Source organism: Pantherophis guttatus, chromosome 7, assembly GCF_059756535.1.
Source record: "Pantherophis guttatus breed Tessera chromosome 7, ASM5975653v1, whole genome shotgun sequence".
Classification (NCBI taxonomy): domain Eukaryota; kingdom Metazoa; phylum Chordata; class Lepidosauria; order Squamata; family Colubridae; genus Pantherophis; species Pantherophis guttatus.
Genome location: NC_142069.1, coordinates 23,525,362 through 23,541,668, shown reverse-complemented (window position 1 = coordinate 23,541,668; position 16,307 = coordinate 23,525,362). Strand labels below are relative to the sequence as shown.

General features: G+C 37.8%; 1 protein-coding gene across 11 annotated transcripts in view; it reads right to left on the bottom strand.

Annotated features, from left to right (window-relative positions):
* MYBPC1 (myosin binding protein C1) overlaps nt 1–16,307 on the bottom strand; it is a 105,365-nt gene that overhangs the window by 41,234 nt on the left and 47,824 nt on the right. For all 11 annotated transcript variants that reach the window (XM_034403526.3, XM_034403528.3, XM_034403532.3 and 8 more), the window contains 6 exons: nt 11,551–11,717; nt 10,095–10,227; nt 6,539–6,663; nt 5,602–5,707; nt 3,353–3,519; nt 1,292–1,454 (listed from right to left, as the gene is read on the bottom strand). In XM_034403526.3, the coding sequence (XP_034259417.1) occupies nt 1,292–1,454; nt 3,353–3,519; nt 5,602–5,707; nt 6,539–6,663; nt 10,095–10,227; nt 11,551–11,717 (861 nt within the window). The remainder of the gene's footprint in view (nt 1–1,291; nt 1,455–3,352; nt 3,520–5,601; nt 5,708–6,538; nt 6,664–10,094; nt 10,228–11,550; nt 11,718–16,307) is intronic.

Genomic DNA, 16,307 nt, shown 5'->3' with positions numbered 1-16,307 from the left:
AGTTTTTCACCGTTATGATCTTTGCAGCATCCCATTGATCATGTGATCAAAATTAAGACACTTGGCAATTGTGAGTACCTTTTGCAACCTTCTCACAAGCAAAGTCAATGGGGAAGCCGGGTTACTAACTTATCAACTGCAGTGATTCATTTAACAATTGTTGCAAGAAAAGTCGTAAAATGGGACAAAACCCACTTAACAAATATCTCACTTAACAAAATAAATTTTGGGCTCTGTTGTGGCTGTAAGTTGAGGACTACCCGTATATATTTTTTAAAAAAATAAGGAGGTATTGCAAAAATCTGTATAGAAACTTTATTTGAAAATTGAATCTTGAGTTTATATAACACTTTTCAGAAAAAGGATAGTGGTAAAAAGTTTAATAACATAGTCCTAGGTATGTTTAATTAGAAATAAAGCTCAGTGAGTTTAATAGTACAAATTCCCGTGGAAATTGGTCCTTGTATCTATTTATCATTATTACGGCAGCTTTCATAAAATAAATGCACTGGAGCTAAAGATGGGGGAAGAAATTCATTTAGTTCATATTTTAATTGAGTGTTGGACCAATACATGAATTAACTTTATTACAGTTGTCCAGATTGTGAGATTAGCTCAACCATACTGTAAAACTATTTTAATCACCACTTCTTCATTAAAAACAATCCCAAGGTAAGAAAATACTCTACAAAAGTACATATATTCATAAAACAACATACAAAAGTGCTAATATTGCCAATTATTTGCAAAACATGGCTGCAGTAAGCAAAATTGCAAAGAAAATTGCACATATCTGGAGATATGTACACCAAAATACAATTTTTAGGATTTTTTTTTAAAAAAACAAAGTTTTCAAGCATAATGAATTAAATTTGAGATATTTACAAGAACGAGTATGTAAACTTCATATATTTATTTACGGAGCTGCAAAATTCTCTCTTATGGTAACAGAGTTTTCTAATGTTCCCTGGAATTTTCTGATTTTCTCCCAGCTGTTTTGGAAGTGTTCAACATGTTCTGCTACTGATTATTCTGAAAATGGTTTCAGGCATCCTTCAGCCCAACACAGTTCCCCAGATCTGGGGAAACAAGGGACTCTTCTGAGAATGACCAGGTTGGCACATACCAGGTGAAAGCCAGAAAGCCAGAATCCAAACTGAATGATTTGGAAGAATAATCGTTAGACCAAAATGATTTTTTTCTGAAATCCTGGTTCAATTTCACAAATAACTTTGAGAAAATCCATTGCTTTTACTATCATTATTTTTCCTGGTCTAAGTTACAAGCTTACCTTCCTTTGTGATATAATTTGATGCGATCACTGGGCTGGAGCAGCTGGCCATTTTTGTACCACTTTCCTTCTACATTCTCAGAAATCTCACACTTCAAAGAGATCTCTTTGCCGAGCCTGACGGTCTGATTTTCCAGTGGATGCAATATCTTCAGTGGCCTCACTTAAGAAATGAGGAATGAAAGAATGCTAGATTTGTTTTATTACGGGATATTTATTCAGTGACACCAGACTAGATCACATACTTACATGCCTAGACTAGGGGCCTGGTGTCAGGCCCTGAAACCATCTTTTTCATTGGATCTTCAGGCCTGCCACATTTACTACTGTGGAAAACTGGGAGTGGGGATTGTATGGAGCCAGGGTGATATATAGTCATAATATCATTCCTTTCTCAGAAAGTCAAGGACCTCTTGCCCTGCACCTGGACGGCTGGAATTGGGAGGCATCTCCAGTTGAGATGGTGCTTGGATGGACATGTGTTAGGCAGGGACTTGAATTTTCCTTTGGGTGGGGAAAACCTGGAAGCTTTCAGATTTGGGTTTTCTCAGCTGTGCCAAAATGATATCGCTAATAAAATGGAACTTTGAGGAAACTCAAGCCTCGGAGTCTTCTTTCATTGGGGGTATTACTTGGAACCCTGACATTAAGCCGAATCTGATGTGTGTGTGGTGCCCTGCTGGCTACCTCATTTTAAACCTTGTAAATGTGCACAAAAAGGAGTGCAATGGACTCTTGCATAGATTTGGAAATTCTAATATTTATATATCAAATTTTGAAATCATCCCTCTTTCTCACAGAGAGGCAGTGTACAAATAACATTTTAGAACCTAAAAATGGTATATAGACTTTAAAAATAGGCAAGCATGATTAAAAGTTAATTAAAAGGCAGTGGGAGGACTTTCAAGGGTGCTAACCTGCCTCATGGCTGCAACCCCATGTTTTTCCACCTTTCCAAAAGGCCAGGAGGTTGGGGACCTATCTCACCTAGGGGAGGAGAATGAGGACGAGAGCAATGGCAGAGAAAGCTCTCTTCCTGGAATCTTGACAGTCAGAATTCTTTAGCTAATATGCATCTACAACTTACCAACTTTTTAATAGGTTGATATGAGATGAGGAGACATTATTCTTTACATATAAAAAATCATTTTTATGTAAATATGACTCACAATATGTTTATTTGATGCAATAGGTTATCTGCTCCATCAGTTTACACTTGTGGGTGGAGCTGTTATTTTAAGCAATTCTAAGTGTTATTTGAATCATTCTTAGCTGTCTTGAACAGCTAATCCATTATTTATGTATTAAAATATCTATAGACTCAAGGTGGTTTTGTTTGCTTGGTCTAGTGGTTAAGGCACTAGGCTAGAAAGTAGGAGACCATAGGTTCAAGTCCCACTTTAGCCATGAAAACCAATTGATTTTATGCCATCATTCTCTCTCAGCTCAACCCACCTCACAGAGTTGTTCTTGTGGGTAAAATAGGACGAGGAAGGTGTGTTGGATATGATCACTACCTTGAGTTATTTGTAAAAATAATAAAGGTGGGATACAATAAATAAAATGAAAATAAACATAAACATAAGACAGTCTACTAGATAGAACCTTGTCATTAAGCTTTCTTAAGGCCAACAGATTGGAGGTATTCCTTATCTCAGGAGGCATGAGATTCCAAATTTTTTGGGCAGGGGGCATTTGAGAAGATAAAAGATTAGGTCCCCAACTCCCTTTATGTATCCTCCCTCAGAATCATAGGATAGGCCACACCTGGACAGGAAAGATTCTCTTTAGGAATCTAGGCACCAAGCATAGAGGAATTTAAAAAGTGATAATCTGTATGTTGAATTGGATTCAGAACGAATCTTGCAGTACAAATGTTAGATTACTTAATCTGCTATTGATATGTCAACAGACAGGCCATCACATTTTGGATCAACTATTTTGGTATCAACTTATCTTCAAAGCAGTCAAAGACTATCCATGAGGTGACAAGGACATGCTAATAGTAATTTTTTAAAAAAGGATTCCTGCTAATAAATTAGAAATACAATCTTCACTCACAATCAACGTTCAGCTTGGCAGCTGATTGTCCTCCAGTTGTCATGACTGAGTAAGTTGCCTTGTCCGCTTTCGTTGCTTCTCCAATAATCAAAGTGTGCTTTTTACCCTCGATTTTAACTTTATATCTTGATTTACTATCAAGGGGCAACTCCACACCATTCTTAAACCTGATGAACAATAACAACAACTCAAAATGGTATAATTAACTTGAAAGTACCTTTATTTAAAAAAGGCATCAAAACCTTTATTCGAATGAAAAAAAAAAGCCATCTTTTAAATGATACAAAACAAAACAAAGAAAAGAAAAGAAAAGCATGGTATATGAGACAAATGAAGGAGGTATAGGGGGAAATATTGACCAGGTAGGATCAGGTATAAAGTTGCAGAGTTTAGCTTAGTTTTGTTCTTTAACGACAAGCACACCAGCATCCGTGACTGTGATCAAAGAAAGGCAAACTTGTAACTGCATGCATATACAAAGATGCATGGTTTTGACCAGTGGTGAAATGTAAAATTTGTTACTACCGCTTCTGTGGGTGTGGCTTGTTGGAGGGTAATGTGACTGGGTGGGCGTGGCCAACTTTTTTTTTTTAACTTTTAGAACCATTTTTTCTACAACCTCTTCGGCCGATTTTAAAATGCTTTTAAAAGCCTCTGACGATCCCAGCTGAGCCACGCGATCATCAGAGGCTTTTTTTTTTTTACTTTTAAAAGCATTTTTTCAGCTGAAGAGGTTGTAGAAAAAATGCTTTTAAAAATTAAAAAAAAAGCCTCTGATGATTGTGGGGCTCAGCTGGGCATGTGGGGGTGGCAGGGATTTTTGCTACTGGTTCTCCGAACCACCTGCCGCCATCGCTACCGGATCAGGCGATCCGGTCTGAACCGGGAACATTTCACCCCTGGTTTTGACCTATGTTGCACCATCTTGCTTTTTTTTATTAGAAACCAGAGAATAAGCATGAAATTTATTTTTGGTTTTCACTTTCAGAAAAATCATAGTTCTATATAGTTGGATGGGTTATTTTGGTCCTAAGACCTTGCCAGAATATTCATGAACTAGCAGAGACATGGTAACAAGGTCAGCCAATGAATAGGCATAGCAACTAAATCAGCCAATGGGAGCTGTTTTTGGAAACAGAAACTTAAGGAAGGAGTCTGGGCATGGTTTAGCTTTGTGCTCAACTCTAAAAATGAAACTAGTCTGAACAAGTCTGCTTCTCTCCTCAGCCTGTAACTTCTACCACGTCGGAAGAAATCTGCTGTTGGTATTGTAAATTTACTTCATGTGTTATTATGTATATAAAGAAGTTAATGAATCGTGCTGAATCAGTTTACCTGTGTGTGCTTTCTGGATTTGATTATTTCTGCAACAAACTCTGATAGACCTAATCTCCTCTCTAGTGCAAGAGTTTTACCATCATTTCCACACCGTTTTTAAATTTCACCATAACCAAGTTTTATTCAGTAGCTGAATAAAATAAATTGGCACCTAGAAGGGATCTCATATACAGAAGAGCCCTGGTGGTTCAGTGGTTAGAATGTAGTATTTAGAAAAACTCTGCCCACAGCCTGGAGTTTGATCCTGACAGAGTTTAAGATTGACTCATCCATCCATCCTTCCGAGGTTGACAAAATGAAGACCCAGATTGTTGAGGGCAATATGGAGATAATGCTTAAATTGTAAACCAATTAGAGCAGGGGTGTCAAACTGGCGGCCCACGGGCTGGATGCATCATGTGCAAGCCATACCCACACAATCTCAACAAAGGGAAAAATGTCACAATACATCATGTGACATCAATGTTACATGGCGAGTTTGACACCCATGACTTAGAGTGTGCAAAAAAAGTGCTACAGGATGGTATGTAAGCCTAAATGCTATTGTTATTGCTATCCATGTGTTTGTAATCCAGCTGCCTAGATTACTAATAATATATGTGTAAATTGAAGCCTTCATCTGGTATGAACCATAGAAGCTCCGTCTTCTTCATTCCTGGGAAATACTCTACATAGAGACATGCAAATTCCTTATTGCTGCATAATTCCATGTGCATTTTGGCTCTTTTGTTCTAGTTTAGAAAATCTAAATGTGTTTGGTTCATAAGGATCCAATTCAGCTAAAGAGTCATAATCAAATTCAGGTAAAAGAAATGGGAGTGAAATTAGATGTGACTGTCTTGATTAGTTACCACTGGCATTAGTGAATTCAGGTTTAAAATGTTTATGAGAGGAAGACGTAAGTGGCCTACCATTTCACGTTTGCATCATCTTCAGACACTTCAACTGATAATTCTATTCTGTCACCAATATAACCATTGGTATCTTCCAGGCCTTTTGTCACTATTACTGGAGGCTCTGAAGGAAGAAAAATAAATCATATTGTGAACAAATGACCACAAAGACTCATATATTAAAAAACAAACAAACAAGCCACTTACAATAGACACTATAAATACCACACACAGAACAGCACACACTCTGATAGAGAGAAGATCCCTGAAGAGGTGCTCCAGCCTGAGTCCGAAAGCTCAGAAGACAAAACCTCTGGTCTAGGTAATCAATCCAGATTGGATCCTATCCTAGAACACATATATTCACCTTCATTCGTAAAAGCCTGCAGCCAAGATTTCTTTTCTTCTTTTCCTTTTTTTCCTTTTATGTACACTGAGAGCACCAAATTCAAATTCCTTGTGTGTCCAATCGCACTTGGCCAATAAAGAATTATATTCTGTTCTATTCAGTTCTGTTTTAAAACAAGCCATCTCTGATATTAGGTGGTTTCTCATGCTGTAGCTTTCTTTGAATCAGAGAGACCAAGTTCCTACATACCACCTGAAAAAATGAAGTTCTCAAGGATTTCAGAGGCTAGTCAGGCATTAAAATTTAGGGTTATACAATTGGATCCATTTTGCATTTGATTCCAAGATCCCCACCCACCCACTCAACCAGAAATAATGGCAGAACTCTGCAGAGATATATTGGATCCTCCATTTGTAGATCTTATTGAAATTTTCCCATTTGTCTGCAAAATGAGGTTGATTATCTGTTAAATGGGGAAAAATTTGAGTTTAAATTGTCTGTGTTTAATCTGAAATCTAACGAACTGGCATTTATTGAATTGAGGTTTGACTCTATTAAAGAAATGGACTGAAGCTTTGAAACAACAATCATGATTTATTACTGTACCTCTAACAAACAATTCAGTAGAGCATTTCTCATCTCCAGCTGTGACATGATAATGGGCATCATCTGTCAGCGAGCAGTTGTTGACAAATAGGATTCGCTCATTACCTTTGTGTTCAAATATGTATCTGTGGGGGAAATGGCAGATTAAGAAAGTTGGAATTATTAGAAGATGTAATTATTCTTCAACCTTCAGATCCTAAGTGGGTACTTCACTGTAAAGTGATTGATGCAACAGGAGGTATTCAAAAACACTTATCTAATTAGGTCACTGTGTCTGGCATGCAGGTTTCTTTTTTAAACTGTAGATAGATAGGCTATGTGTAGTTAGGGATCAGAGTAGCAATTTGGAGATGGGTATATTTAGCCCTTTCCTTCTTGCTGTAGTCTTGACAACAATGAGGGTTTTTCCCCCCAAACAAAAATGATCCTGTTTTCTCTTCTCCGGCGGATATTTTTTATACCAAATTCCTCCACTTCCACATGTCGAGTGCTTTTTTAGCATTTGAGTCCAAGACTGATGCAAAGACGGATTTAACAATTGGCCCTAAAACTTTCACGGGGAAACATGCAGTGCAAACTTCAAGAGTTCTGAACACAACAGTGGTTGAAACCCTAGCTCAGCGAAGATGGAAATAACCGTAACAGGAGCCTTGTTCCATTCCTGCACTCTTGACATATTTTCAAAAGTACAATAATAGCCGGGGCAAAGCAGCCAACATTTCTGGTAGGCCATATGGTTCATAAGGTACGTAATGGGATATGGTGCCTTTCACCTTAAGGTCATCGGTTCACATTTGTTTCAGGTCAATAATGACCAAAGCTAATTGCCATCCTGCAGCTGCCCAATAGTCTGGACTTGATGTATTCAGGCCAGTTAGTTCTTAAGAGTTGTCCTGGGCTTTGGAGAAGAAAGCATTGAAAGAGATAGAGACTCTATTTTGGAAGTCGAAACTCTTTCACATTTGGATCAGAAAGTTAACTTAAAGGACCTAGTGGAAGACTATATTCAGAGGTAGATTCACTTACCTTCTCTACCGGTTCGCAAATGTGAGCTCCTCCTCTGCGCATGCGCACAGCTTTATGCGCATGCACAGTGCTCACGCATTACATCCGGGCAGATGGGCAGAGCCTCCCGCAGTCGCTGCTACCGGTTTGCCCAATCCGGACAGAACCGGCTGAATCCCACCTCTGACTATATTGCACCTTATGCCACCTTTAATCCAATATTAAACACTGAACTAAAGGGTTTCTAGTCACTCAAACTAATTTCTCAGGGGTCCTAGCAAGGGTTCATCTTGCTTCCTTTGTCCTTCTAAATTTTGTTGCTAGTGAACTGTGATGGAAAGAGCTTCCACAAGAACAAGGAGCTACTGCAGTGATCTTCACTGAATTTTTAAAGGCAGAGCTAATCATATTGGTTCAGCAGAATTCACACCGCCTCAATACTTATGTTGAAAACAACCAACATACCACAAAATATGGTGCAAATGTTACAGTTCTCTAGAAGTATTTGTCATGCAGAGGGAATAATACAACATGTTAATCTCAAGATGGAGGCAGCCGTAATAGGATATTGTCATGTTTTGTTATTAATCATTTTTCATTTCTAATGATATGATCGTATTATTCTCCTATTGGCCACCTGTGATTGCTGCAGGCATGCCCTCTCTCTGTCTGGGCACCCTTGACTAGAACCATTCTTCTTTTGGCAGGAGAAGATTCTGGTTCTTTCTAATCAGGCTCTCCCCTTGCCACAGAGAGCAATTGATCCCCACTTCTGCCACATCTGGCAGACTGGGCTGAAGACCCTCAGGCATTGAGGGCTGGCAAAGAAGCACTAGGAGGGAAGCAGTTTTTAGTGCTAAGTTCTCATAGTTCTTAATTTCATTTTTAATGAGTTCTTTGATTCCATGAAGCAATCCAAAGGACTATGGAGCCGACAGCGAAGGAATTGCTTTTCTGCATTTAAGTTCCTTCCTTTCTTTATCACCTTTCCAACTCCTAGGAACAGAGATGGGTGTCAAGAGAGGACAGAGAAATTGAAATTTTGGGGGAAAGTGCTCTTTAGCTGTTGGTTCTCTTATCAACTGGCAGTTAAAAAGCTGCTTTTTCCCATCTTCCCTTACCAGCCTGAGAATGGGATGACAAGAGAAAGGGGAATTTTTAACACATGTCTAATGGTCTTCTGGAAGGCCACTATGTTCAAAACAAACAAATAACAAACAATAGCCAGCTGCAAATATTGCAAATATGAAGCTTGGAGGCTCTCTAGCTTCAATCAATGCTGCTCTACTTCACATTCAACTATCAGATAATTAATTTAAATGTATCCAGTGAAGACCACTAGATACTATATGTGTCAATATTCTTCAAGATGATCTCCTTGATGGATGGCTTCTCCCTGGTAAAGTCTAGTGGTGGCAAAGGTCATAAAGTGGCTGCAAATATTTACTGTATTATTTAAATTCAAATATTACTTGACTAAAAGCTGGTTTACTAAAAGAAGCAGTGGGGTAGATGTCTACAGGAGCCTCTGCTTCCCATTATTCTTTCGAGTTATACCTTCCTATTTTTCTTTCTTTCTCTAGCAACAAGTAATAGGTTGCATATGGTTCTCAAATAATTTGTTTAGCCCCCAAAGCCCCAACCCCCAGAGATTGTTGACATTAACTTGCAAACTGCACATTAAATGATGTGGTTTTCTATAGATTTCAAGATAAATGCTTAACGCAACCATGCTCAAATAAATACCCTCCTAATCACTACCTGTCCATACAAACTTTTAAAAAAAATCCCTTACAAAAGTGTCAGTTCTACTTTGCTGCCATTGTATCACCTCATTATTGCTCATGTCACTCAAGTTGGGGTAATTTATAATGCTGAGAGAGCAAGTGAAGTGTAGGGAGCCAGAGCGTTGTAGGTGCAGTGGCCCTCAACCTTTTGGGCATCAGGGACTGGTTCTATGGAGAGAGGTTTTTCCATGGACTGGAGAGGGCAGGGTTTCATGTGCTGCCTCCCGCAGGTGCAGCTTCACTTGTTTGCATGGCCTGGTTTCTGGCATACCGTGGACTAGTGCCGATCCACGGACCAGGGGTTGGGGACCCCTGGTGTAGTGGAAAAGGTGCAAACTATGATTAGGAGATCAAAGGCGACCAGGAGTAAGGAGACCCTTAAGAATGGAAGTCAACTGAGTGACTTTGGACCAGTCATTCTCTCCAATTCTTAGTCTGGAAAGTTGAGAAAACATCCCAGAAGCAGACAATGGCAAACCACTTCCATGATATTGGGGGGAAAAAACCACCCTCAATGGACCTGTCCAGAAAATCACCAGGAGTCAAAACGGATTCCAAACGAAACCAAACAGATAAATAAAACTTAAAACTGCATAGTAAATAAATAAAACCATGGTCCTTGGCCACCAGGATGGCTTGTCCCTAGGCCCATATATTCATGAATGTCTTTTCACTAATGCCTAAGAAGCAACCACAGTTACATCCTATACAATAGAATAAGAATAAGAAAGATTCTTTATACTTAAGTCAATGCACATACTTACTTTCCACTTGGTCGTATTTCTTGGCCATTTTTATACCACTTCAGTTCAACTGTTGGATCAGCCAGCTCCACCGCAAACCTTACTCTACCTCCTTTGTCCACTTGATAAGCAGGATCCAGAATCTTAGAAAAGGCTGTTGAGTGAAAAAATATGATGGCCACTGGCAGTAAAAAAGAAAGCCTTTGGAAAGTAAATGTTGATATTTAACTTCACAAAATCTAAATGAAGTATTCTAGCTGATTTTTTTTTAAAAAATATATTTTATTACAGTAGAATTTCCAGATCTGAACTGCAAATCTCAAGGTGAATATTACACGGTAGCAAAGAGAAGCAAACAATCTCACTAATATCTTGTTCTCATTTGTATTTTTGCAGCCAGTACATGCAGCAGTAAAAATATAGATGAGATAAAAATGAACTTTATCTGTACACTAGAGAAATATGAATTTCCTCATGAATTAACATTTCCTCCCCAAAACTCAATTTGGACAGGGATAGGGAAGGAAGGATCCTGATTTCGCAATACACTATTGTAATTGTGTATTTTGGAATTTCAGTGCCTCTTTTTACATAATTAGTTCTATTTCAAACATGTGGAGCTCTGGAGATCCAATCTTAACTGTATTGTGTCTAGTATTAAATGGTTTGAAAACAAATGGAAAGACCCATAAGGCAGATTTGGGAAGCATACTAAGATAGACCTGGACTGTACTTCCCTTTTATTCTTTCATATTCAGAGAAATATGTGAAGGAGAAAATGTTGAGTTGTCATTGATAATGGAGCTGGATACTTAAACTGATAACGTATATCAGGGGTGTCAAACTTGATTTCATTGAGGGCCGCATCAGGGTTGTGTTTGACCTGGGGGGGCAGATGGGCGTGGCCAGGGTGGTCATGGTCAGCTCAACATCACTTGCATCAGGTTCACCTGTGATGGCCCAAGTGCTCTGCCAGCAAAATGGGGCTCAGGAGAACCACACACGACTCTCCCAAGCTCCATTTTCACTGGCAGAGTCACCATGGGCCAGTCCTTTGTTATTTCCAGTTTATCTTGATGTATATGAAGACCAACTTTGTTTTATTCAGTAAAAAGAAATTGAGATGCTTAACTAAAATCTGAAGATGAAATTCAAATACTTTGGCCACCTAATGAGAAGGAAGGACTCACTGGAGAACAGCCTAATGCTGGGAAAGATTGAGGGCAAAAGAAGAAGGGGACGACAGAGAACGAGGTGGTTGGATGGAGTCACTGAAGCAGTAGGCGTGAGCTTAAATGGACTCCAGAGTAGAGGACAGGAAGGCCTGGAGGAATGTTGTCCATGGGGTTGGGATGGGTCGGACTTGATTATCAACAACAAAATTAAAACCAATTCCTTTCTGAAAGCTTTAAAGGAAGATTTTTGGGGGAGGGATTCCTGGGGGAAGAAAGATACAACTTTCCCAAGCAAATAATACCTGCACTCTTCTTCTCTTCCCTCCGAGTGCGCTTCAGACGTTTCAGCATACCCCTCAGGTCAGTAATTCCATACTGAAATGCAATCTTCTCATAGTCATTGGGATTTGCATTCTTTAAGAGTTCCCACACATCTATTTCTGGCTCTTCTGGTTCCTGTTTAATTTCCCTAATCAGGAACAAAGATTTAAAAGAACAAAAGAAAGAAGAAAGGGGATGTGGCCCAGATTAATGAGATCTCGTACATTATGAACGTGGCAACTGGAAATCAAATCCAAGGAAGACTAAAGACTGAAATGCTTTAGCTAGGCATAGTTAGGCTTAGGAATGGGTTTGAGCTAAAATGTTTGGTTATATGGTTAAAGATCTTAATAGCGGAAAGGAAGAGAATAGCAGGATACACACTTACCCCATGTCTTCAGTGGGCAATATATTACAGATCTTGAATTAGCCCTTTGAACTGAAACCTATGCATTTTCAGAAGAATGAAACTAGAAGTCTGCATTGTGCATTGTCTCAAAACTGTGAGGTATACTAGAAATAGGAAATGTCAAAGGGTCTGGGATGAACAACAAATGGATTAGTTGGGTCAGGAATTAAGTATGGAAAATATCTATTAATATTTTAGTCTGAAATTTAATGAGATGTCATTTACTGACCTATATAAAGGATGTTAGTTAATGATGCCCTTCATTCTAAGGGCATCACTATCATGATTAGATTGCTATCCCCTGCCATATTAAGATTTTTGCAAGGATGGACTGGTGAAATCAGTCACCATGGAAGGCAGACACGTTCTGAAGAATTCTGTCTACTAGCCATAGTTTTTGAATATCATCACAAGTGTAATACTGAAGTTCAGTGTTTCTATATTTCAAGATTACTTTTACCATGGAACTTTACTGAAATTAACTTAGGGTAAAAAGAAAGTGGTCAGTCAAATTTGTTATTTTTCCAGAAGTTTTTCCAGAATTCCCAATCGTCATAGAGATCAAAGTCCAACACAACTGGATAACACCAGGTTAACAAAAGATGGATTTCATACTCTTCTTAATTTTTAGTGTGGTGTGATCCTGACATAATTGAAGAAAACTGTTTCTTAAAGAAACTGTTCTCAGGTACAATACTTGCACATAGAAAAAATAATGATAACAGGAAAACTTATTCATACATCTTATGCTGATCTTACACTAATTAAAAAAAACTGCAATGAATTACATTGTGTTGGAAGAAACATTTCTCCAAATAAAAGTTACTAGAAAAGATTCTTTTTTAAAATTACTTCAAGAGATCATTTTGTATTTTAAAGATGGTAACAATGACTGTAGCTGGTATTATCATACCACGCTGCAGAAAAATCCTTGTTCTTTTAATATAACAACATAGTGAGTCAACATCGGTTGCAATTCTACATGATCACCTTTTTGGAAAACTGGAAGCAGCTAAGAAATATCAAGACCATTAAATTATGGTATTAACATTTATGATAGTGAGTTTATTTACTGCTTATTTGTTTATTACAATTAGAATTTGCTGAGTTTGGCTACTTGATGGAACACTGCAGTACCTTCCCAAAGGTCATATCAAAATATAAGCATGATGTAGAACTTGCATACATTCAAGAGACATTTTTTCATTCCAGTACTTTGGTGGTGCTTTCTAGCTATGGAAGCTACCAGCCAGCCACCCGCCTCCATCAACAGGAATCAAAATAATAATAATAATAATAATAATAATAATAATAATAATAATAATTATTATTATTATTATTATTATTATTATTATTATTATTATTATTATTTTATTTCTATACCGCCCTTCTCCCGAAGGACTCAGGGCAGTGTACAGCCAATTTAAAAACACAAGACACAACAATAATTAAAAATTAAAATAATTAAATAGATTTGGCCGATTTAAAACCCCAAAAATTAAAATACCCCAATTTAAAATTATTATATTGACAGCCCTGCCTGGCGGAAAATAAATAAAAGTAGAAGCAGTGGGTCAGAGGCTTGGGAGAAGTGTAAACAGTCTGTGGTTAGTAGCAGAGGAGACGAGGAGTTCTCCTCCTGGTCTCCCAATCCAGTGCTTTCTGGCCAGCGGGAGGGGGGGCTGGCCGGAGCCCAGCTAACAGCCACAAAAAATAAGGATGTGCACTTTTATTTTTGTAAATAATAAGATGCATCCTGATTTTCAAACCATGATAAAAAAGTGTTTTTCAGCCTCTTCATTTACTGTAATTAAAGATGGTGCTTCTATCAGGATTTGTTCATTAGTTCAACAAAAAACATCTTGGTGAGGCCACAGTTTTATTTCATAGATGAAAAGATTGGTTGGGTATATAACAGAATGGATCTGTCATTTGTTTTAGACAAATCTCTAGCGAGTAATGCAGTTTTTTTCTCTCTTCCCAGAAAATACTTTATTAAGCATAGTCTGATTTTTTTTTAAAAAAAAACAGAAGTCATTAAAATATGTGTAAAACTATTTTAGTCATTTAGATTAAAAAAACCTCAAATGTCATTAACTATTACATACATTACAACTAAATTTCTGCACTTACTTAGCATCTAATATCTTTTTTTTTTCCTCCAGGGAGTGATATATATACTTAGATACATATCCAGCTGCCTTTGAAATTTAGTTGATTACATCACCACTGATAGCTTAATCTAGAATTTGGCCACTATCTGATGCAAGGCAAAGGTTGAGATTTCACAAAGGCATTTATGCATTTGTCTAATGATCAGGTTATTGATTGTTGACACAGACTACTGTATAATGTAATCTGACATCATGACAGGTGCAAAAGATCAGGTCCACATGTTAAGGTCCAGTTAAGCCAGGGCTGTCAAACTCGCAGCCCGCGGGCCGGATGTGTCATGTGCTGGCCACGCCCACATCCGGTTTAGCGAAGGGGGAAAAGGTTACAATACATCATGTGATGACACTGTGATGCAGCAAGTTTGACACCCCTGAGTTAAACTGATTGGTTGTTACTCATGCCTATGCACAGGAATGTTCTCAATTAATGGTTAGCACCTGCTAGGAGTTAGATATGGAACAACTGAATTCAATGGAGGTTGGATTTAGTTCGCTTGTGGCTATGTAGGGATTCTACTCCCAGTTTCTGCCACTCCTTCCCCGACATCAATCCATAAATAGATAGTCCTCAACTTACGTTTAGCATAAGTTTGAAGTTATAATGGCACTGAAAAAAGTGATTTATGACCAGGTTTTGCACTTACAACTATTGCAGCATCCCCCTGATCACATGTTCAAAATTCAGGTGTTAGGAAAACAGCAGCAGCACATGGAGTCATGTGATCACTTTCTCAACTGACTTTCTTTAGGCAAAGTCAATAGGGGAACCTGGATTCAATTAAAAACCATGTGATTGGTTAACAATTGAGTGATTTGCTTAACAAATCACTCAATTGTGATGGCAAAAAAGGTTGTAAAATCAGATGCAATTCAGTTAACAACTGACTTGCTTAACAATGGCAATTCTGTTCCCAATTTTGGTTGTAAATTGAGAACTACCTGTAACTTGGCTTCTGTTCTATTGAAATCAGCAGCACTGAATTTTAAATTTTAATTTGACAGTGATATTCCACCACTACTGGCTTAAAATATGCAGAATGCATTGAGTGAACATTCAGAATTTTTAAACCTCTAAAAATAGCAGTTTAAAAGCCCAGTAAAATAAGTTTAAAAAATTACGAGTATAGTTGGCATAAAACACTGAAGTTATAAATTGAAAAGAAGGTTGCAAGTAGGCTATTGACTGATAAATCAATAAAAAACCCAGACCATGTTTAACAAAAAAAAATTTAGGAAGCGAGAATAACTGCATCATTTGCTACAGATCTGTTTAAAAGAATAATTAGGTTAATTAAGCAAAATTCAGTTATGCTTAGACAGGAAGTAAATGCCTATTTCAATGCTCTTCTTGATTGTCAGTATCCTACCCTTGGTGACCGAAGTTTCATTTTTAATATTTAAGTGAAGTCTCCAGATTCACTTCAAAGCATGATTACTCTATCAACATAACAATACATTTCTATACATCAGTACAGAGACATTTATATTCATATGCAACAAAATTAATATTATCTAAAGTAATCATTTCACACTATCACAAACTCTAATGAAAGGGTTTTCCGTGCATTAAGTTGCATCTTAGTAGGAAGCCACAAAAGTAAAGCCAAGCATATGAAATATACATATGGGAAGAGAAAGAAAGAATGAAGACCTGGCAGGAATAAATGAAAAAAAGGTTGGTTTAACTTTTTAAATAATTTATTGGAGAACAGTATCTGCTGTGATTTGGAATCATACGCTACCTATTCCACATGTGTGTTTTTATTTAATTTTATTTAGCAGGCAGTGTTGGAATCAGTTTAGGTATACAGGAACTTGTCGATTAACAACAGTTTGTTTAGAGACTGTTAACGGCACTGAAAAAAATGACTTATGACCCTTTTTCACACTTACGACCGTTGCAGCATCCCCATGGTTATGTGATCAAAATTCAGACGTTTGGCTCATATTTACGATAGTTACAGTATCCTAGGCAGAAGTGGGTTCTAAAATTTTTTACTACCGGTTCTGTGGGCGTGGCTTATTTTGTGGGTGTGGCTTCGTGGTCATGTGACAATTCTTTAGGATTTAACAGAGGTACTGGTCTACCAAGCTTTTAACTGGTTGCAGAGCTGTCCCGGTCTACTTATTTGTTTTTGGAGGCACTGGTCTACCC